The sequence below is a fragment of the Aythya ferina genome (genome assembly GCF_964211825.1).
Source record: "Aythya ferina genome assembly, chromosome: 11".
NCBI classification, from domain to species: domain Eukaryota; kingdom Metazoa; phylum Chordata; class Aves; order Anseriformes; family Anatidae; genus Aythya; species Aythya ferina.
Genome location: NC_140307.1, coordinates 10,611,787 through 10,635,195, shown reverse-complemented (window position 1 = coordinate 10,635,195; position 23,409 = coordinate 10,611,787). Strand labels below are relative to the sequence as shown.

General features: G+C 40.3%; 1 protein-coding gene across 2 annotated transcripts in view; it reads left to right on the top strand.

Annotated features, from left to right (window-relative positions):
• The first annotated feature begins 2,022 nt into the window (after positions 1-2,022).
• Positions 2,023-23,409, top strand: part of TRPM7 (transient receptor potential cation channel subfamily M member 7) — a 54,034-nt gene continuing 32,647 nt past the window's right edge. For both annotated transcript variants that reach the window (XM_084531931.1, XM_084531930.1), the window contains exon 1: positions 2,023-2,156. In XM_084531931.1, the coding sequence (XP_084388057.1) occupies positions 2,154-2,156 (3 nt within the window). In that variant the 5' untranslated portion in view covers positions 2,023-2,153. The remainder of the gene's footprint in view (positions 2,157-23,409) is intronic.

Below are 23,409 nucleotides of genomic sequence, written 5' to 3'. Positions count from 1 at the left end.
TGGCAGATTATCAGAAGAGCTTCACAGTGTTAGCTGAAGAACTCATAAGTCCCCCATTTGCTTTCCTTTGGAAAGTTTTTGAACCACCTCCAGCAAATCTTGCTGGGCTTTCACTGCTGCTCCTGTTGCAGCTTGGTAAGGAGGACAAGCACTGGCACATGGGAATCTGGGTGGGAACAAGTGGCTGCAGATCAGCAGGCTTTGGATTTCTTCTCCAGTAAGAGTAAATTTAACCTGTTTTTGTGAAAATTTGTATTCAGAACTAAGTTAAGTGTCCTGAATTGTCCCTTGGAAACACTTAATTTTCCTATTCCAGGAAAATTAAGAGTCCTAGGAGCCTAATCTTCATACCTGTGTAAGATACCACGAATTCTTCTGAAGTTAACTAAAAGCAAGCATTAGGAACTCCCCTGCAGCAACACCGTAAGGTGGAGCTGAATGCCTCTGGTTGTGAGGGTTTTCTCAAATTTGCACCTATTGTTTGCAGCAAATGGGTTCTGCTGATGGAATTTACTGCCAGACTTACCCTGTTAAATGGCTGATAATGCAAGGATGTTTAATTTCTTTATATCTTCAGTTTAGATTAATTTCATTATTATATATTAAAACTTGTATTTCATAGTATTTGGTTCATATCAGGTTAAATTTTGTTATTCAGTTTCATGTGTGTATGTGTAAAAAGTTTGGCACGGTTGCTCCATTGTTGTTGATGTTGAATTGCATTGATAGGAATGTACCTGTATGGGTGCATCCATCAAACAGACCACAAGTAAAGCTGACAACAGCTGCCATCTAGCTTCCAGTTCTGCTGCTTTTGTTAATGCTTGGTTTGATTTAGGTCGTCCTCCTCTAATCATTTGAGCTGGTCTAGTAAATCTGCAGGGTGCTGAAGCTGAGACTCTCAGCGACAGTTTCTGTCACGCTGAGCCTGACTGATTTTGGGCTGTGAGCGTGGGCAGAGCTTGGTGACCCGTGACGACAACCGATGGCTCAGGTGTGAGCGCAGGCTTGCACTTCTATCCCCTTAACCAAATGCTATGCAGAGTTAATGCCGACTTTTTGCCAGCAAGAGGAGATGAGGAAGGCCAGATTCAGCATAAAATCACCACAGCAGGGGCAAGTAAGTTCTGACACTGAAAATCCAAGTGCCATGGTACTTTAAACAAATTTGTGCCTTCTGCTTGAGCGTGTATGAAATGAACTCTTAGGTGAGGCTACAGTATTGCAGAAATGGTGTCAGGACCTTTGACCCAGGTTTAAGTGTGAAAGAAAACAGCATTAAATAACTATGTCCTAAATAAAGTAAATGGTGGTGAAAGGTGGTATCAGACATGATTTCAGAAGAGAGATTTGTGGTGAAAGATCAATGATGAAATGGCTCTGGGGAATTATTGTAGATTTTTTTTTTTCAGTAACCCGGGCTGGGCCCGGCGCAGCCCGCCTCTTCCCGCCAAAAGGCGCCCTCCTCAGCCTGAGTCACAAGAGGCGTTGAAGTTTAAAAGACAGATTCTAACGCGGGCAGGTTTGCATTTATTTATTTATTTATTTTAAAATAAAATTAAAAAAAAAAGGCTTAAAAAGGTGCCTGGCTTTCTGGAGCAGCACTCCTCCTCCCTTGGAAGCGCGCCTCCGGTCAGCCTGGTTGGTTCCTAACGTGGCGCTGGCGATGCCTCGCGAGCGGCCCCCGCCGCCGTTCCGGCCTCCCCTTCCCTCAGCACACCGGGGAGGCCCGGGCGCCCCCACCAGTCCCGTCCCGTCCCGTCCCGTCCCGCCCCGAGGGCGGCCGTGAGCAGGGGCAGCGCCCCGGCGGCCCCCTCCTCCCGGGGGCGGTGCGCGCTGACGCGGCAGCGCCGCGGCTCTCCGCCGGCCGAGTCGCACAATTATGAGAAAGAGCCGCCGGGCCAAGGCCGCCGCCAGCGCTGGGTCCCGGTGCGGAGCCGAGGCAGCGCCGTCCCCCTCGCCCCCCTCTCCCCTCCGGCTCGGGAGCGTCGTCCTCGCCCGGCTCCTCTCCGCTCAGCCCCCCGCAGCCGCCGAGCTCAGCCCCGATAGATGGAGACAGGCCCCGCCACCGCCGACGCCGAACCACGAGCGGGAGCCGCCCGGCGCGAGGGGAGCCAGAGTCGGCGCCGAGACCCAGCCCGGCCCTGAGGAGAATGGTGAGGGTCCTGCCCCGGCCCCGGCCCCAGCTCCCCCGGCCCCTCGCTGGGCCGGCACCTCCCGGCCTCGCCCTCCCTCGGGGTCCCCCGTTCGCCGGGCCGAGGCTCCCTCCGCCGCCTCCGGGGCTCCTCGTGAGGTGCCCGCGGGGCGAGGCAGCGCCGCCCTGCTGCTGCCCTCAGCCCGGCCCGGCCTCCCCCCCTCGCCCCTTTTCCTCCACACAGCCGGCACCGCGGCTGCCCTTTCCGCTGGGACACCGCCTTTCGTTCCACCCCTCAGCGTTGTCTCGACCCTTCACGGCGTTTTTGGCGAAGGGAATTCGTATAGCAGACCTGCCACTTCTCTGGGGGTGCAGCCATTCCTCCGTTTCAGTCTTCCCGACCATTTAATTTTTAAAATTTCTCCCCGTTGTCGTGTACGGCGGGGAGTGTAAACCCTTACAAAGAAGCATATGAACCTTTGCAAAGGAAACGGTTTTAATTCCAGCTCTTTTCCTGGCTGCTAATCGGTTCTTTGTCCCTATAAGTTTATTTCTTAATCGAAAGATTAATTCTTTACAGACTTTAGAGTGAACCAATGCGCTTTCAAATCATTTTGAGAATCTCAGCATGGAGTGTGAAGCCCTGGATTTCTGCAGGCTGCTCCAACTTCTAGTCAGGCGCTTTATTTAGCTTTACATAAAGTGATGTTTTATTTTGCAGTGTATTGTTCAAAACCACATGGATTCACACCTATGAATCATTTTTTTATTACATTTGTCAACTGTACAGAAATGTGTTTTTTTTTTTTTTTTTTTTTTCTAGAATCTGCAGATCCAAAACTCTTAGGAAGAAGCTGAAAGAGCAGCCTTCCATTTTTACTTGGAACAGTACTTGGTGTCTTCCACTTGATTGGTACTTGCTCTTCTCAGCAGAGGGATTTTTTATTTTTGAGTTTGGTTCTGCTGTTGTGTTAGTGCTCATGACCTAGAAATGTTCAAATCTGTCATAACAGATACCGCGTGGTATTTTGTAATTACTCTTTATTCAGCTCAGGCACACGACCTGTTGTAGAACATTCTATGCAAGTCCATTTTACTAAATTTCCCTGCTGCTCCATGACATTTCACAGTTTTTAAGAACTGCTGGATAGTGTCCAACATTAAATCAGGATTTTTTCTAAAGAGAGGGTTGTTCAGTGTGGCAGTTCTGAGAGTTCAGTCTTTTTTTTTTTTTTTTTTAATGCGTGTGGTGATAAGTGTCTGCTAGATCATCCTTCATACCTTCTGGTATGATGCCATTCTTGACTTTGCTATTTAAAGTGGGGGAAAAACCATTTGCACATGTGAAACGGTTTAGGCTGTTCTTGGACAATTTCTACCTAAGTTTCCTGGTATTTTACTTCGATTTTTGTTTGTGTTCTTGGAAGGGTAATTTTCACTTGCCATACAAATAGAAGCATCTGAAGGTACATCGAAATGAAACCTTACTTTTAACAGTTATCACTTATTTTTACATATATTCTGTCAGGTCATCCTCCAAGTTATCTGTTGGATAAAGGTACTCTATTGTATCTTAACCTTCTGTTCCTTTTCATGTCCCTCAATGATTTTTGTAGCTATTGTCTTGCTGCCTTCACCTTTCTGTGTTATCATGTCAGCCCTGCTTTCTCTGCTGCGCTGATGATAGACTTCAGCATCCAAACTCCTCTGCTTTTTTCATGGTTATCTTCACCGTTTGCTGTGCCTCCCTTTCCTGGAAGTTTTGCTTTGAGCCTAGAACTTTTCCTGCTTCTCTTTTATGTCCCTCCATGAGATCCGTTTCTGTTAATGGTTTGCTTCTTGTGGACAGTCATGGCAGTGGAGTATTTTCTAAACAAACCAATGTTATTTTGAATTTACATAACTTAGGCTGGGTTTGACCATATTGGTTTGCCAATTTTACACCTGTAATGATGTAAATAAATCTGGAAGACGACTCGTCAAAAGGTTTGTGTGAAGGGAAGGGAGATGCTTTTATGGTCTACAACTTCTGTGCTTGACAGAATTTTGCATAGTAAGTTGATTTTTTTTTTCCCCAGAAAGACCCTGATTAGCCTAATTAGGAGCTTAATACCTAGTTATACTAGCAGTGACACTTCGAAACTTCTGATAATGTCAGCATCTTGTCAAAACAAGCCCAAAGTTCCAGACTTTAAAGGCTTGGGGTTGGATTTTGAAATTGTGGCTTGGCTCTGAAAAATCAAGAGAATGAAATTATATACTTAACCTGAAAAATGTATCTTCAACTTCTTTTTTTAACAGACATTTATTTCCTTTGGAATCTCTTTTCTTTTAACTGTGTCTACTTTGGCTGTGATAGTGTGTGCCATATTAATTTGCTGAAAGAGGTAACATAAGTTCTATTTTTTGTTCCACTTCTTGAAAGGCAACCAGGCAGTAAAATAACGTGTACATTTTCCAGAATTGTTACCTTTGAGGTCATGTTTCTTGTTTCTAATCTGAATAATTCGTTCTCAAGGAGACTGAGTAGGTGAACTGCTTGACATTTTAAATAATTGATTTCCAAACCTCTCTTAAAAAAAGAAAAAAAAGGTTCAATTTCTGTCATCTGATGAGTCAGTCCTTGATTGTCTCATTTGGTTTATTAGAAACCACTTTAGCTTTCTTGCATTTTTTCCCCCTAAGCAGTCAAAATATTCAGCATTGTGTAAACTTCACAAATACTGATGCCAGGAGTTTTTAAACCATCAAGTAAAAGAGCTACTTGGTGCGTTTTTGCCTCGCTGGTTGAAATCCCAGCTGGCTTTTCAACAAATAGATTATTGAATAATCTCCTGCCACGTGTGTATTTGGATAAGACAGGTTTATGGTCAGTAAAGATAACGTTGCTTCTTACCTCCGATGCTGTCAAGTAGTGGTGGCCCTTGACAAACGGATTTGTATGCTCCACAATTAGCCCAGAAACTAGTGGGTGGGACTGCCTGACCTGTGCACAAACTCTAAAGGAGTTTGTTACTTTCTTCACATTCCCTGGCCCCACATTCTTTCTCCTCCATTGTATGCTCTGCGATCTTGTTACTCTGCTTTTTCCTGGTCAGTTGCTTTTGCAGTCTTTAAAGGAGCATGATTTCTATGCAGAATTTAGCAATTGGATTGTGCTGTTCATTTGTGCTTAGGAGAGATCTCTGGACTTGTTCAATTGATTTAGGGATAGGGAAAGAAGGGGAAAAATTACTTGCTGAGCTTCATCCTCCAGCTAACATAACAGATTACATTAAGGTGGATTTTTTGTTTCTTCTTTTGCTAAACCAGTTGGAGAGCAGAGGAATAGAAATAGCAGCTCTTTATTACAGGATTCTGAAGATTCTTTTCTACTGACATTCAAATTTCAAACACTGGCAGAGAAAACACTCTTGGTGTTTTGTCTTGAAGTTGTTTCTTCATTTAAGGTTGTCTCTGTTTGGAAGCAACTATAGTACCATTGATCTTGTAATATTGCTTTTTTCTGAATTTGTGTGTTTAAGTAAAGGCATGCTTTTTTAATAGCTTGACTGATCATCAGAAAGTAATAACGAAGTCAGAGTAAATGTTACTCTCTTGATTAAAGGTCATTTCCCCTTTTCCCCTCTAATGAAAGTTAAAAGGGAAGAGTTCACTTGGCTTAATCCTATTTTTTTTGCTCAGATAATTAGAGTGTGCAGGTAATGGCGTCATGTTAATATGTCATGATCCAACCTATCTTGACATTGATCTATCTAATTCTTGGATTCTGTTATTTTTATTACACTAAGCTCAGCTTTTCTTTCACTTAAATTGTAGATGTATTTGTATTTAAAACAATACGAAGTTTACCTGACAAAAGAGCAAAAAAAAAAAAAAAAGTAATTCCCCCCATACCTGTGTATCAGCCATCCTGGCTCCCTGATGTGGCTCACCATGGGATTAGGTGGGAATCGCAGCTGTGGTGCGGGACAAGAGGCAGGCTGCAACCTCCTGGTAGCTCCTCCTGGAACTTCAAACCTCTCATCTCTCTGGATGGGGCCACAGGCCTGGCAGTGGCGGTTCGGAGACTGAACTTCATCCCAGCTGTTGCACTGATTGAGGGTAGCCTGTTTGTTTGTTTGACGAATGGTAGGGTTATGGGTTTGGTTTGTTTGTTTCCCAGCCTTCTTTACACCTATATTTTGACTAATGTGTAAAGTGGATGCAAGCTGTTTGAAGCAGGGGTGCAAGCTACTTTCTTTAATTAGCAGCTTTGCTGGAGCCACGGTGCTGCTCGAATTTTTGTTTGTTTTCCCCAGCTGCTCTAATTCATGCACAGCAGTAGGAGATGCAGGTTGTCTAATAGCTGTTAGGCAAGCAGAGGAAATTTCTTGCCTCTCTGTTCTTTCCAAGGAGAGGGCAGTGCACGCCTGATGGGATAATGAAAAAGAAAATCAAGACAGAAACTGATCAGTAAGCACTGTTCAGTTACCTGTAACAGTATCCTTTTCTTGCTTCCCAAGACATGGGGGGAAAAAGTGTTTTAAATGTATGGGAGATCCAGGTAGAACGCTAGCTGTGTTGCTGACTGTGGTGCTGATATTTCCAAAAAGCTGTCATATTCAAGGACTAGAATACTTAAATGTGAAAAGTGCTTTGACAACATATGATATGAAGACGTTGCAGGAAAAGTCTGTAAGACAAATGAAGTCGTTGATTGCTGAGGAGAATGGAAAGTATGGTAACAACCAGATAGCACGTTAGAACTGATTGCACCTATAAACCAAGTTAGGCATTTTCCCCCTTACCTAGAAGAAAATTCAGATGTTGCTGAGGTGGTGGGTTTGGATTAAACCTTAATTCTGGGATTTTTTTTTTTTTCCAAAACAAATACTGAAATAATGCACATCATGTCCTTAAAAATTGTTTCAGTAAAGTCAGATCAAAGTTACGGGTTATTTAACATTATTAACAGTATTTATTTTGTTCAAATGCACATAATATGTTTTGCAAAGAGTGATTTGGCAATTGTCTAATATATACAAAGAGTACGGGTAGATGTATGCATGTACTTTGTCTACGTCTGAAAATTACACTTGTGAATTTTATCAATGTCTAGACTCACTGCTAACACGTATAATAGCAACTCAGGACTTCACACTTTGAAGCAAACTATAAAAGTAACAGACCTAGAAAAGATATGCTCAGTGGCATGTTTGGTTTAGAGGGGAAATATGGAATCGTTTTTGAAGCTCTTCCTCAAGAGCCATTTCTTATCTCTAAGCCAGCACTACTGCTTGTCTTCTTTTGAAGTTGTCTCCCTTCTTTTGAGAGTGACATTTGAACCCGATGTAAAACATGCTCAGATGTGGGATTAACAGTTCTAAAATGTATTCTTAACAGTTCTTGGATGTATTTTCTGAAAGATCTGAACTCAGTTAAAACATGCTGGCCAACTAAACAAGAATTGACTATTCTGAACACTGAACTTCGGAAATGACAAAGGAGCTCCCAGCTACCCTGCAGCTGCTGAGTGACATTGAAGCTCCTTTTAATCTCTTCCAACAGCTGGAAGAGTTCCCAGATATGTGACTTTGATGCATCCTCCATCATATGGGTTACCTCCTCTTTTCTTGCTTTCTTGCTTTTCTTCCTCCCTAAAGGAAAAACACCTTGCACCCGAGCTTGTCTTGCAGCAGGGGTGACCAGGGTCCTGATGGCAGCTGGCAGGGCCCCGGGGCTGCGGGTCGCAGAGCTCCGAAGTCATCGTTAACCCGGCGCTGGTGCCGCAGGCTGCAGAAGCCCTGGGTTGCAGAAACCCCTTGATGTGGCTGGCACTTGTGGATGTGAGTGTGTGTGTAAGGCAGGGGAGGCCCCTCTCTGGATTTGACATCTTTGGAGTTGTTTCAAGGTCTTTGGCAGCCTGGGCAGTGGTACTACAATATACATACTCCCTTGTGCACCAGTACATTCCTGATTGAGAATACTTTCTCAGTTACAGCTATAAATTAATTTAATCTAATTCTGTCTTTCACCATAACATAACTCTGTAAGCTTCAAGGCTTGGGAAAGTGTGGGTTACAGCTTAGTCAGTCGTAACACAATGGCTGTTGCAATTGGATACTAGCCTTTGTTTCATGCATCGTTCCCACTTCTCTCTCTGTAGACAGGTGCTTATTTTCTTAATCTTATCTACTTGATTCTTGTCACCTTTGCTAAGAACAGAAACAGTGTTTTCACTTCATAGTCCACTGTGTTGGATGTCCATGTTTGACAGTTCTTAATCCTAGTATCTGCTGAATTTTCCTCCTCCTAATCTTAATACTGCAAAAATGCTAACCAATTTTTATGAAATGCAGACATGACAAACTAAAAAAATTTAAACATTTAAACTTATCCCTTCTGTAAATGAGTTTTTAGTTGATCTGTTAGGAATGCTTTATTTCAGAAGCACTTAACTGCCTAAGAATGTATAGACTCAGGGCACCTTTAGAAGTAGTATAAGTTAACAGTCCAGGTCTTTCCATGATTACTCACTTCGTTGACAGTTTATTTCCCAAGGCTGACTTAGAGTACCCGAGGTGCGGACGTGTGTTACAGGGTAATAACTTCAGATACGAGCAAAGTTGATGGTCAGGACCATAACATCTTTAATAGCCACTCCCAGATCTGTCAAAAGTCATCTGAAAGGTGTGGTTGTAGCCCAGTATAACCCCAGCTAAGCCTAGGCTGTCACCCTTGCACCCCTCCCTTTGTGCTTCACTCCGCTCAGTTGCTCAGCTGTTTCAAGGATCTGAATGAATAAAAATGTAATCTAATCACTTCCTTTTTTTTTTCTTCCTTTGAGGATTAATTGTTTTGCTGGTCATTTCCCTGAATCGGCTCTCCACGTGACTGCATAAATGCTAGTGTTGGTATGAGACAGTTGGATCATGTTCAGAGTCTTAGAAAGATGGGACGTGACACCCCAAACTTGACATCAGCTGTGAATTTGCTGCGGAAGCTTGCTCTGAGATGTTTGAGAGTTGATCTGTGCCATCACATTAGTAAGTGTCCGATTAGTCAGTGTGTCACTTACTCTTCATGAGTGTTTTCTAAATGTTACAGCCTTGTGTGCTGCCATGGATGGAGCTGTGCCATCACGAGTCAGGTTCTGTAGCCTCTTCAAAATACAAACCAAATTGCACTGCAGACCTTGTCTAATTGTACTGTAGGCATGTGGTAGCTATGCTGGCATAGTTATGTATCTACATTCTGGTTTAGAGAGGACGTTTTTCTTTACCTTGCTTTTTGAACGCATTCTACCAAATATGAGTAAAGTAACCTTTTTTCACAGATCCACTGTGCTGTAGTTTTTCTTTGTGAACTGAGCCCCCATCGAGATGGGTATGACTCCTCCTCCCCCTCCCATCAAGTTTATTCTATTGGCAAATGATCCACTGCTGGTAACCTGTCTCATAAAACAAAATATTTCTAGATTTTTTTTTTTTCTTCATGATCTTAACATGCTATTTACTTGTTTTTCTTAGGGCTATTCCCATCCCTGTTTAACTTTCTGAAAAAGTTGAACCAATTCATTTGGGGTAGGAGAGAGCGGAGCTGCATTCTGCTGTGTTCGATAAAGCTCAGCACGGCAGCCGTGTGACCAAGTTCAAAGGCGGTCATGTTGATGTACCGCGTAATTAAAACTGCATGTCTAATTAGCTTTGTGTAGTAAGCTCAATCCAGTATAGTAGTTTGTGGCTAGAGCCGGTCTGAAAATGCTCAGCTTCCTTTCAAAGCCTGTCCCAGTGGCTGCTGTGATCATGCAAATGCGTAGTTGGGCATAACTTCAATCACCTGAGTAGGTTGTTATGTGCTTAAGTGAGACATGATTGGAGCCTAAAAATACTAGTTGTGTAATTGCAGAACTGTTAATCAACTTTCTCTTCAATTATAAAAATTAGTTAATCTACAAAAGAGGATGCAGTTAACGAGGTTTTAAATTACAGAGTATTGCCAGTTTGTCGTCGGTTCCCTGACTGCAGTGCTGTCCAAATGGTAGTTTCCACAGCAAATTTAAAAAAAAAAAAAAACAACATGTAACTGAAAGCACTGGAAACCTTTCTGGCTGGGGGTGAGTCTCAGCCCAAAAAGCTTGTGATTTATTTTGGAGGAATTCCTGCTCATAGTAGTAATCTCATGCTAGGGAAGGAGTAAATCACTGATACCAAAGCTGACAAATATCCTAGACAACTTTCAAGGAACTTAGACTTGTCTGGTGTTGTGATGCCTCTGGATGGATGTTCAACGAGTTGGAAGAGGTTTGTTCCCAATTTCACAAGCTGTAGTTTACTGGCTTCTTAACTGTGCTGCTGACAATGTTTGTGGGGTTACGCTGTGCACTAGTCCATGTGGCAGCCCTTCTGGCATGTACCTTGGCCTGTGTGAGAGGCACTAAGCAAAGTTGTGCAGCCTGGGATGGACATTAACCTCCTAAACTGGCCTTGCAGCCAGAGGCATTGAAAAGTGAAGTATCCCCTAACTAACCTTTGTCCTTTTAATTTGTTCCAACTTCAGAAATGCTTTTGATGAGGATTTATGCCTTTGCTTCATTGAGCAATTTGCCTGACTTTTTCTTTCTTTTATGAAACTCTTATGCAGAAAAATCCTTTGGAGTTTTCAAGCCATAGGAAAAACAGTTTGTCTGCATGCAGTTTTCTTCATCGTTTCTACCTCTGTGTGTAGAACCTGGGGACTCTTCACTGCGAAATTCTTTGTAATTGTTTCAGATGCACTAATAGAACGATGTGGTGTTGTTAGGTTGGTTATATAGGGAAATAGGACAGAAAACACTAATCATTCTTGTCCCAGTTTCGGCCCCAAGCTAGTGTTACAGGTGACTGTTCTGCTGCTAACAAATGAGTCGTTGTTTGGATGCGTCAGCGTGGTTGTGCTTGCTGTTGTGTGGACTATGAGAAGTGTTTGGTGTGAATATAGTCATAGCACCTTGCTGGACTACACGATACAAACAGCTGGGCTTCCTTCCTGGTGTAGGAAATATACAAGACAACTTGTGCCTTCGAGAAAAATCCTGTTTTCATTTGTAGAAAAATGTTTTTGGATCACATTCAGACAGGCAATCTGCAGGAGGATACAGGTAGACTTTGAAGAGAGGGGGAGGATTATTCACAGAAGCTGATGAGGCACTGAGTCTCCCTGGGCTTGCTGAGCTGAGACTGAGGGGGATTCAGAGCAGCTCTTTGCTTCTTTTTGCAGAGAGAACCTACAAAAATTAACATTGCTAAGTTAAAGTTAGTCTTTTTGACTATTCTCCTGGGTGTCATTACTGGATTTTTCACAGTTTTTCTGACACATATAAAGAGCTTGTATGTAGGACAAGAAAAATCTTTTGTGATTAATTAATGTATTAGTTAGTTGGGTTTTAATTATACAATGAGTTAAGAAAAGAAAGTCTTCAGTGCCAGATCAGAATGAAAGCTATTCTCAAACGCGGGATATCTGCTCACCTAACGCGTGACCTTAGGCAATACGTTCTTGCTTTGTTGGCAGCTCTCCAAGAAGTAAACACCATCTTAGCTACCTTTCCTTCCTGAACATCAGCATGCCATTGCTTAAAAAGAAAGCCTTTTTGAATGACAGGTTTGTGATCTTTTCTTGGATGCCTCGAGTACGTGTGCTTTGGGGGATTATTTTGTTTTATCTTGACAGTACGCTTAGATCAGCTCGTGCTGTTTGCTAGCCCAGTAGTTTACTGCTGCCAAAGGGGCTGTCCTAATTCCCTTGTTCCCACCCTGATCATGGCCATGTGGTCCTTTCCCCTGCCTTAGTTTTTGCATCTGAATCATTTCATTCTGATGTCAAAGCTACTCGCTGTTTTCCTGGAAATAACATTGCTGGTTTAGGAGACAAATCAGTTCTCCGAAGGACCAGTATGTGACTGCTGGTGTGAGGGGCAGTGGCACGTGTCTGGGGAAAGGGTGGGAGAGCAGAGTGGTGACTTGCTCTGCTTGTCCTCTCTGACTGAGCCTTTGCTGTATAATTTTAGGAATTGCATCTGTTAAAACAAAGATTTTTTCCTATGTATCTTGTTTTTGCTGTTGCCAGGACTTCCACTTACTTACTCTTGCTTCTGTTTTTCTAGAACTCTGGTCTGCCTTCACTCCTTTCCCTCAGTCAGCCAGCAAGGAGCTCAGTGTAGTATGTGACAGCATAGGTATGGCTTTGTGCCACGTGCCCCTCAACATTGGTGAGTTTTACTGGAAGCCAGTATGTTGGAAAAAAAAGAAACTAAACAGAAAACATTTATGAAGTGGAAGTGGTATTCTGATCTTTTCCATATCACTTATTTTCCTTCCCCCTACCACCTGAAAAAAAAAAAAAAGGCTACTTGCTTTTCAGAATATACTCTAAAAATCATATTTGTAATTTGTGTGTGATTATTTAGATTTGCAATGCTTAACATAGTTACGTTGCAGGTAGCTTGGTTCTTTGGGTAGCTTGCTCTTCTGCATCAACATTTGGTGGGAGAGCTGGAAAAACTGTAGTTTCTTCCATCTGCTCAAGTAGAGGATAACTTTATTGCTGTGCATCTAACAAAAAACAAGTGAGAGGGTTAAGATGGTAAACTACATCCTGGGGAGCTACCTGCACTGCTTCAGTGTCCCTTCAGTTAGTGAGCAGTCATTTGGAGTGGATGTCTGTCTACATTCCAAATTCTTCTTGGGATGCATTTAGTTTTCCCTACTGGAGGAAAAAAGTTTTTTTGTCCCCACAGGTGATTCTGCTTTTTAGTTGACACAGTCTAACTTGGTGAATCAGCATTTCAAGTCCATACAAGTGCTCAATTAGAGTTTTGTATTTTTGAGTTGAGTGCTCGGCTTGGGGACTCAGGCTTGCTGAGGCAGCCCGGTAAGAGCAGGATTAGAGAGAAACTTTTTGCATTAGAGCTGACCAGAGCTAGATTAAGCCTGTGCTTAAGAACTACAAAAAAGCACAGATATCCTAATTACTACTGCAATGTGCATGTGAAGGGTTGTGTGATTGGAAGTGGTGTAGCGGTTTTGGTAATTTTTGCAGTGAAATGGAGCACTTCAGCAGCCTGAGTATTGACTTGAAGATAAGATGAATGATTTTAAGCTCTCACACAGTACATTGCATTGTGTAGGTTTTACAGCTCCAGCTATGATTTTTAAAATAAGTACCCAGGGAGAAGGATGTAAAACTGTAGTTGAGACTTTTAAAACCCGCTAATAATAAAATGGCTGAATGCTAATGGGAGAGTTGGTTTAAAAGAGTATTTCAGCAGTCAGCATCAGGTTGTGATGGAGAGCTTGATTTTTATGTAAGACTTCCTTTGTGAGAAGTCAACAAAATAAGACTGGGTAGCTCAAACAACTGATTGTTCCTCTCAGAAGCAGAGGGTGGAAATTTTTGAAGTGCCTAAATGAGCATTATGTATTATTTCAGGCAGTAACTAGCTGCTTTAACATTTGCCTAAATAAACCCCGTTAAATTTTTTTTTGTTTGCACTTTTCTAGAATAAACAGAAACTACCCACATAGTTTTAGTGGGGAACTTTATCTTCTGATAAGGATTTCGGCCCGTGGATGTCTCTAGAATGCTGTCACGCTGCTTAGGCCCAGAGATGAGGGCTGCAGTCAGTGCGCACTCTTGAGCAATTGCCCGCTTATCTAGCTCTGTTATGATAGTGCTTTGTCCTGACAGGCTATGAAAGCGTAACTGAACCTGTAGCTCTTTGTTAATGAGCTGAATTTAAGAATAGTGAAATTTTCATAATTCTATAGTAGGTGAGCTATTCTGTGGCAAATTCTTGTTTTCTTTCTCCCCAGTCAATCTACTTTCTCCGTTCTATTTTAATCTCTAACAACTCTGTTTGCCATAGAGAGTTGACTGAAATGGTTGCTTCCCCTAGTGTAGCTAGCAAATTTTGGCATATTTTGCATGCACACATGTACAGGCAGGTACAATGTAGAGAACAGGGGTAAAGACAATTTACCCTGTCACACCTGCGTGGTCCTATCCATGAGTAATGCATCTGTTCCACTTCCCAAGAAAGCAAAGTGGTTCAGAGATTGTATGACTAATTCCTGTCTCCCTCAGACATCATGTTGAATGCTACCATTTTAATACTAAGCTAGTATTAATGATTTTTCTGCTCTGAGATGACTTGTGTAACTTCTATAAAGTGCCTTTTAAATAGTACTTGCCAGTAAAGCAAACAAAATTCCTGATCTATTTCAGGTGGTTCTTTGCATTCTTGCTGATAGGCCTCCTTCCTAATGCTGGTAGTTTTCATTATGAACATAAATTGGTTCTCCTTCTTAACTCTGTCTAAAGGCAAGTTATGTTAAATTTCATCATCCCTAGCAGTGATCTGATGCTGTCACCTATTTTGCATGTAGGCTAATGTGTTATTTTGCTCTTCCCTCTCACCTATGCTACTCAGAGAAATAATGATCTGTAGTAATTTAAAGTATAAGGCTTCCTGTTCTCCTGTTCTGTGTGTTGTTTTTTTTTTTTGTTTGTTTGTTTGTTTTTAAGGAATTCAGAGGGTTGTCCGAGGCCAGCTATGTCAACCATCCCTTAGTGATAAGATGTTTCCATTGCTCTAGTGAGTTAATAATAGCCTACATAGGTCAGCAGGCACCAAAATCCATACTGTGATGACAGAGAAGTACCTTTCTTCATATGACATTAAAAATATGTCAGATATGTCAATGGAACAGGCTAAGAAGTTGTAGAGCAAGACCAACAACATGTACAATTCCAGTTTGCTTTCGTAGCTCTTACATGCTTTAGCATAAAATGCATTAATCAGACGTTCATGTACTTCATGAACCAGAAAGGGAGGACCTCCTTTGAATCTGCAGCTCAAATAAAGTTGAAATGTATCTTTGCATTAGGTGAGGTGAACTCACAGCCTGTATGCTGTCTATGAATAGCGGCAGCCAGAGCTGAGCTTTTTTTTTTTTTTTCATCTGGGAGCAATTAAGAAGAAAATTGAAGGTAGGATTAATTATTTGGCTGGTGGCAGGAACCTTTTCCTAGCACTGTATTTCCTGAGGTGACCACTGTTAACTCCTTTTTCAAGTCTGTGATTTGTACTCCCCGCGTGATGGGGAAGGAACTGGAAATCGCTCGGGGAGGACAGCCAACAGATCCAGGCTGTGCTGATTGTTTTACCTGTGATAACTTGCTCTAAGCCTTATTCCTGGAAAAAAAAAAAAAAAAGAGTTCATAGGATTGCCTGTTCATACATCCTGTGTGACATATGCGAGGTAAGTAAGCCCAGCACTTGCCAGAAAGGTGAAGTATGAACTGAGCTAAGCAGTAAATCTCATGTAGTAAATTTGGTGAGCCAGGATACGCAAGGATCTCAGCAGACATGCCCAGTGTGGCCCACTGGGCCCTGCAGGAAGAATGGCCATCCTTGATGAAATGAGTTGACCCACTTGGCATCACTTCTTTGCCATGTTGTGAAGTAGGCTGACTTAACTTTACCTTCCTACTGGTCTTATTTAAGAGTGTGTGTAGGCTTGCAATCTGCAAGCAGTAAGATAGATTAGAACAGCAATAAGCTGCAGATAAATCAGTGCTGAGAGAAGTGAAGACGATGCAAAGTATGCCATTTTATCGCTGTAGGTGAGGAAGGAAAAGTAGGCTGTGTCTTTAAAAATGTAAGACATTTGGGGTTGGTTTATATTAGTGACTGGAAATCCTTAAAAATAGGTTTTGAAGAAGGTATGTACTTTGACTCTGTGTATTTTAGAATCTCTCATTTGAACAAAGTGAAGTGACTCTTAAAGTTAAAAATGCTGGGTGAAAAGCTGTATCTATATTTCAGTGTGGTTATTACCACGTGCTCTCTTTCTATCCTTCTGTTTCAAGACTCTCATCAGAAATGAAGGTTTTAAATTTTGGGGAGTGAAGAATTCCTTTTATCTCCTTTGAAAACTCAGTGGGCTAATTCCTGGTTTGTTGCTTCTACATCATAGCTTTGATATAAACTTTTGATTTTTTTTGTGGAATACATTGAAATGTGTTTGGTCTGGAAGTCTATAGAAAACCAATTTTAGATTCTTCAGTAGAGCTGATTTTTTTTTCTTGATATTTCATTAGTATTGAGGATTCAAAATGTAAACTACATTGAAATCAATTTACTTACTCTGGTTTACAACAGCAAAACTGTTTTACCTTCTTCTGTTTTCTTAACAAAATTCCAAATTTCTGTTGACTAAAGCTGGGATACAAAAAGCAATATAGAGCATCTGCCCCTTCCCTCTTCTCCTCCCACGTATAGGATACTTTGGTTTGCATTTGCTCTGAGTTGCCCATTGCAAGATCTCTTCTGCAGGTAGAAAATATCTTCCCCCCATAATGTGGATAAAATGAATCGAGTCTGAACTTAGTAAAAATGTCCCAAGAATACAAGATCTGTGGGTTTTATTCTGGTGTATCAGGATTAAAAATAAGAGCTTCAGAGTGTTAAGTTCTGTGTATGAACTTATGGTTGCCTGACTTGAATGAGTCTACCAAGTATAACCAACTCTATTTTATGCTGTGTGATTTGCTTGGTGGAGAAACTCCCACAGGAGCTGCCCATTCTCTAAATAGTACATCGGAATCATTTTCATCAAGTTTGAGGGAGTGCTGAAAAAATCCCTTTTGACAAAGTATTCTTTGCATCCAAAACTGCAGACGGATTTGGTGAGTTAAGTGGTGACCGTGTTACGTCAGAGAAGAACTTGGCAAAACAATAGCCACTCTGTTAGAGACCTGGATTGCTGTGAAAACTGTTCAGAGCAAATCTCCTGAACTGTTTAATAAAGAATAGGATTGTTGAAGATCTGTTTTCAGCACTAAGGGAGCCATTGATACGAAGATTCCTATCTGTGCTTGCTGGCTCAGTTGAGGTCTGTTTCTGAATGTGCTGTGCAGTAGGATCGGCAGATGATGTTCTTTGAGTGCCCTTTTTCCTCCTTGCTTCCTCAACTTTTTTTTTTCTTAAGTAAAAATATTGTGTGTTTTTGTTTTTACTGTTGAGCACAGTATTTTCTAGTGATATCTTCACTGGAGAAACATTTCAACCTAGAAAACTAGAGGTGTTCAGTTTCTTAGGAGTGGAGTTCAGCCAGGTGAACTGTTCTGCTCAGAACAGGATCTTCAGCACAGCCGAGACACTGTGTGTGCGATGGGATCTGTCTGTGTCTGGGCCATTCAGGTTTGCTGGCAGAAGGTGTCCCAGTATGTGTGTGTGTGAGGAAGATAAATAACTTTTTCTTGTAGATGAGGCTAGTAGTTGTTTCAAAGTGATAATAAAATAACCCTGGACTGCAGGTAAAATGCCCTTGCAAAAAAAAAAAAAAAAATCATTTCTACAGTATTAAACAACAGTTTTAGGTTAATACATTATCCTTCATTGTTCAGGGTGACATTTTGTATTTCATTTTCCATGGGGATATACCAAAGCACTCTGTATAAATATGACTGGCATTATGACGCTCTTTAGGTGTATTATTTTTCTGGTACTGCACATATCCCCCAGTTACTAGAACAACTGGTAAGACTTAGTGATATTCTAATAATTGATTCAACAAATTTTGAAGCATTTTTGCATGCATTGCATATTCTGTGGAGAGGCAGTGCTGTTATTCTTCAGCAGTCTTTATATATAGTTTTTAATGCTAGCTCACTAAATGTTTTGTATTCTTCCCCCCTCCTTTAAAAAAGGCAAAACAAAGCAAACAGTAATTACAGAGGTATATAATTTTAAATTGAAAGGAAAGCAAGTGAATTAAATGTCTGGTTTGCTGGAGCCAAGAGTTTAAAATGAATGCTAGCAAATACATGGCATCAAGTTGCCTATCTTTTTTCTTTTCTCCTCTCATCTGCTTACACACTTAATGTTAGCTAAAGGAGTTCTGAAGACTGCAGGCGGTTAAACGTTTCCTTGAGGAAATGAGTTGTACTCTCTTAGGATTTTTCAATACAAAACGTTAGATATTTTCTTTGGGATATGTATGCATAACTGCCTTTCCGATATCTCCACCCCATACGCGGGCTTTGTTCCTGGCTTATCCTGGACTGCGCGTTTTCAGTATTGTTCAGTTAACCTGTGGTGAGAACAAGTCCAGTGCTCTTCTCACTGCTGTAAGGGCTGGAAGCCCTTGCTGGAAATCTTTGCAGTGAGATCAAGCACAGATTTTGTTTGCATCACTTCTTCCCACAAGAAGTTTTATGAATTCTAAACTATTTGATATGCATTAACTTATTTTGATACCATGTTTGTCCTAGTTGCTTGGCTTTCTTTGTTTTTATTCAGCCATGGAGCACAAAAGTGGTAAGACAAAGGTTTGTATGGATTTTCTGCCTTTAAGCTGTAGCTACAGGAGCTGAGTGCTCTAGTAGGTGTTAGCTGGGCAGGGATCACAGCTCAGTCCCATGACACACCACGCTTGACCAACGGAGTGGGTTTCTTAGATAAGAGATTCTCTTGTAAATCATACAGTGTGTGTGCAGTGTAAGTAGTTACATAAAAAGTAGCAACTTATTTGTGGATGTTTCCTTGAATAGACAAGCTAAGGGATGTTCTTGAGTACAAAATGTCTTTATGCAGATGTTTTAAAATTTATTTTCTTGGTTGTAAGAGGCCTAGACTGATAGGACTGCTCTATGGTAGCACTAGCATGAGTATTCATGCTGCAGAGGCTTTCCGTTGTATTTTCTTGTTTTCAGGCTTGCTGAGACTTTCCATTATTGTTCCTTGCCCAAATAGAAAACTCAACCTTTTGGAAAATTGGAGGCAGTAAGGAAAGTCTTTTATTTTTAAATAAAGGAAAAATAAAATTGGGAGATCTTTTCCTTTAAAAACTATTGCATTTATTGAACTCTAACATGGTATAAGCAAAGATTTGAAAGTTGGAATACGAGATGCCATAGAAGTGGATGTAACTTCTCAATTTGAAAACAAGGTTTATGCAATCAGTAGATGAAATCTGTATTATCAACCGTCCACAAAAGTAATAGTCTGTAATACGACTTCTGTTTTAAATCCAGGTCAGCTGTTTTGCTTTATTAAAAAAAAAAAAAAAAAAAAAAAAAAAGTAGTCAGCAGCACTTCTAGGTTGGTATGTAGTATTGCAGATTCAACAGTCTATATTTGGGGTAAGTTTAAACTTATATTTTTAACAAGTATTCTGTAATTTAGGATCCTTCAACAGTATGAAATGCTATAAATGAGGAGAAAGAATAAGTTGGAATCCTTCTGTATGTCAACAAGTTTGTGATTGTCAGCCATACTAGTACATTTAGGTCTGTCAAATTTGTGTTTGTTGAATCATGCAAGTTTTTTTTAAGATCTGTATAGATCTTTTGTGTTCGTCAGGAAAATAATTCACGCCAAAGTTGTTGGATGAACTTGGAGAATTTCAGAATAGTTTGATAAGGCATTGCAGTATGTGGTGTTTTTTTTTTTTTTTGAGACCTGATCTCATGCTGTACTTTGCTTCTTTTCATTTGTAACCTGTTATATAAAAACAAACATGAACTTAGTTAACTTTGTGTTAAATGTTTCATTCTACAAAGAGACTTACTAGAAGTATCCATCACGAATTTCACTAAAGATAACATAAAGAGTTCCACAAATCTTAGGCAGGGATACTTAAATTATTTATATTATTGATACTTTGGAGTGCTAATGCTATTGTTGAAGCAAAAATAACTAATGCCTAAGAAGGTCCTGGGAAAATTTCTACCTGCTTTGAAAGGCTGTGGGGTTATTTTGGCATTCAGATCCTTCCAGAAGTTGGAAGTCCAGTAGTCAGGTATGTTCTCTGTAGTTAGTAGTTCAGCAAATACTTGTATGCATTTTGTTTCAAATGTCAATTATAATTGTTTCAGCACTTACGAAACTTTTGAAAGGACTTATTTATTGGAAGTAGTTTAAAGTACTTCCTTTAACCATGACCCCAGGGTTAATATATCTCTTCTAGCTTACTGAATCAGATCCGTGTGTTCTGTTTGTTGAAGTTCTTTCAGAAATATGGAAATACGCTGTGAATTTTGTCTAGTGAGAAATCAGTGCAACCAGAGTTAAGGTACTTTGCTTCTCCCTCTACAGCTAAAATGTCATCAGGCACTTCAGGGCCAAGAATGGGTAGTTTCTGTGGTATATCTTCCAAAAAGTGAAAGACAAGTTTTGTTTCTTGTGCAGATGAGATCCTGCCAACATTGATTGCTACAAGTCTTAATCGGGTAAAACTTCAAAGGTAACTTTTATCTGTAGGAAAAGATAGTGAAGGTTGTTCTGGGGTAATACTAATTGTATTAACATTTTTCTTGCAAGACTTAAATTTTGTTAAGTTGGAGAGGTTTTAAAGGCATGGGAGAGAATATGGAAAGCTAAGTTGTTTTTTCGAGATGCAAGGTTAAAAGTAGAGAAAGTGAAGAGATGAAAAGCAATGCATTGGTTTATACCACTTAATACCTGACCTTTATGTTTTGAGGGGGTGTGGGGGTTATAGTTCCCTACAAACTAGTTTATACATTGTTTTTTTTTTTTTTTTTTTTTTTTTTTTTTTTTTTTTTGAACAACAGTGCTACAAAGCTCCCTGTATGAGAGCTGACCCATGTTGCCTGTAGCCATCATGAAGGTCCCCCTTCTAAAACACACTGGCAAAACAGACTAACATCACTGTGATTAACAGAAGTTGTCCAGTTGCTATAAGCAGAGGTTAAAAGGTGTGGTTGTGTTCCGTAGAGAGAATTAAAAAGCTTTAATAAGAGCGAGGATTTTTTTATAATAGATTAATTCTATGTAGTTTTTTCTTACCATTGACTACAGACTTGATCTCTTATTTTAACTTAATCTTTAGCTGACAAATTAGTTGCAGTTATTACCCTTAAGAATTACTTCCTTATCTTAGCGGTGTCCTCACATCATCTTCCTTCTCCTTTTGGTCATTACAGGAGTGTTAGCTAATAGTTGATAGTACATTCCCTGTAAATAAAGTGCGTCAGTTCTCCCAGGTTTTTTCATGTGATCTTCACCCGTCTATGGGAAATGTCTCTCGATTTCTCTGTTCTTTTTGTTTTTTCCTCTGCCTGCCCTGCCCCTTGGCTGAAAACAAGACTCTGTAATTAGCAGGTTCTGTATAAAATCTCTTGTGATAAGTATTAATTAGAGTACAGGAGTGCTTCTGGAGAAGATCTAGTTTTACCAGATGAAAAGTTCCAAGTATGTTTTAATAATATAGATCCTCCTTTGTGCAAGTAGTATAGATGTACCTGTGCTCTACTGAGGACACTTTCACTGCTGAAGAGTAAACAGAAATCCTTAGAGTGAAACTACGTACTTTAAGATCAAAAAAAAAATAATCAGTATTTCTCTTAAAATTTTGAGAACTGGTGTTGTGTTACGAATTAGTGTTCCTTGTCCTCAGCTTTGATCATTACTTATTAATAATAATATTGCGTGGAGCAATTGACATAATTACATGTGGTTTATATACCTCAGATTTCAATAACTAGCTTCTTATGCCTGTGAAAGCTTGCTTCAAGGTGTGGTTTTAGCCAGCATTTGGCATTAAATTGCTCTTCTCTATATTCTGGAGGATCTGCAGAGCTCCTATTCAAGTTTAAACTATTGCAGCATTAAAATAATGTCCGTACAAAGACCTCAGTTTTAAGAAATGCAGTACAGAAATACTTACTCATAAACAGTGGGGACTCTTGACAAAGCAGAAAGCAACTTCCAGAACTGGGATTCATATCACAAAGTCCAAGGTGAGAGCTTAATAATGTTTAAAAATACTGAGAGAAGAAAGATAAAAACCCTAGGCGTTCCTAATACGCATTTATTTTTCCATATAAAATAGATATACTTATAAATTTATATATATCAAATCTACTTTTATAACACTGCTAATCTTCTGATAAAAAACAGAGAAGAGCTAAAGCTGTTTTGAGCCCAGCTGCATGTAAGGCCACAGGTGTCTTGGACTGCTAAGAGTCACTCCCTTCAATCTTTATCTCCTCCTACAAAGACGTAAGAAATTTAAGAAGAAAGGAAAAAAAAGAAAAGCTGCTTAAGTATGGAATCTTTTTTAACACCATGATTGCATGTAATATTTAATGTTCTGCAGTTCTGCATCTTCCCTGCTAGGCCTTTTTTTTTTTTTTTTTTCCTACATCACGACAGCATCCTTTTCTCTGTATAGGAAAAGAAGGTAGGACAGTAGCAAATGATAGCCATGGCTACTTATCCCAGATGTCTAAAATATTAATTTAAATGTAAAATATATGGTGTGGATTCTCATTCTGTTGGGTGCAAATCCTCTTCCCACCTGTGATTTTTCCCTAGGGATTATACTTCTCCTGTTCTTCTCCCCTTCCTCTTTCTCTCTTGAGAAGTGTCAGTACCCCTGCACCTTTCCATCCTTGGAAGAGGCTCGTGGCCCTCGCAGTGTGAAGGCAGAAGTTGGAGCAGGAGCTTGTTGCTGTCTCAACAGATTCATTGTCAAAGTTCGCTAAGCAAAAAATTGGAGGGAAACGATAATGAGTAATGTGGGAAAGATCTGCTGAGTCTGGGAAAGGTTTTGAAAGAGGGTAGACGGTTGAGGAACAATTTTCCAGGGGCCTATTTTAAAATTAGCTGCTACGGTCCTACTTGCAATAATTCCTCTGTTATCTTAAATTGATCTTGAAATGGCAGTGAGTGGAAAAACAGTACATCTTTACTGAATCCTGTGCTACAACAGAAGAAAAAAATAAAACATTGATTTCTTCATACCACAGAACTCTCATACCTTTGAATAACATGCGCTAGTCTTTTTTTCCCTCCTCATTATAGAATAGTTCAGGTATGAAATTTCTCAAAGCTTTCTGAAGGTAAAATGTAAGTGTAAAACAGGTGTCAGCAATGAAGAAACCTTAATATAATCTTAATAAGATTTTAAAGTAATATTGCATAAGGTGAAGATTGGCATTCCAGAGCTGCTTCTTGTTTTTAGTTGATAAAAATCCATCCGAGTTCCTTTCCCAGTGAATTGCTGAAACCTGACGTAGGCATAGAGCATTACGGATAATGTTTAGTGTGTAATCTTGAGGTTATCGTGTAAGATAGTGTTACGTGGTTGTTTAAACAAATGAAATCAGGTCCACCTATTAGAATAGGTAAGCATTTGAGGAAGTGTGTATTGTTCATTTCATGGTTGAAACATGTTTCAAGTTTAAGCTGAAAATACTCAACAACAAAAAAAAAACTCCTCACA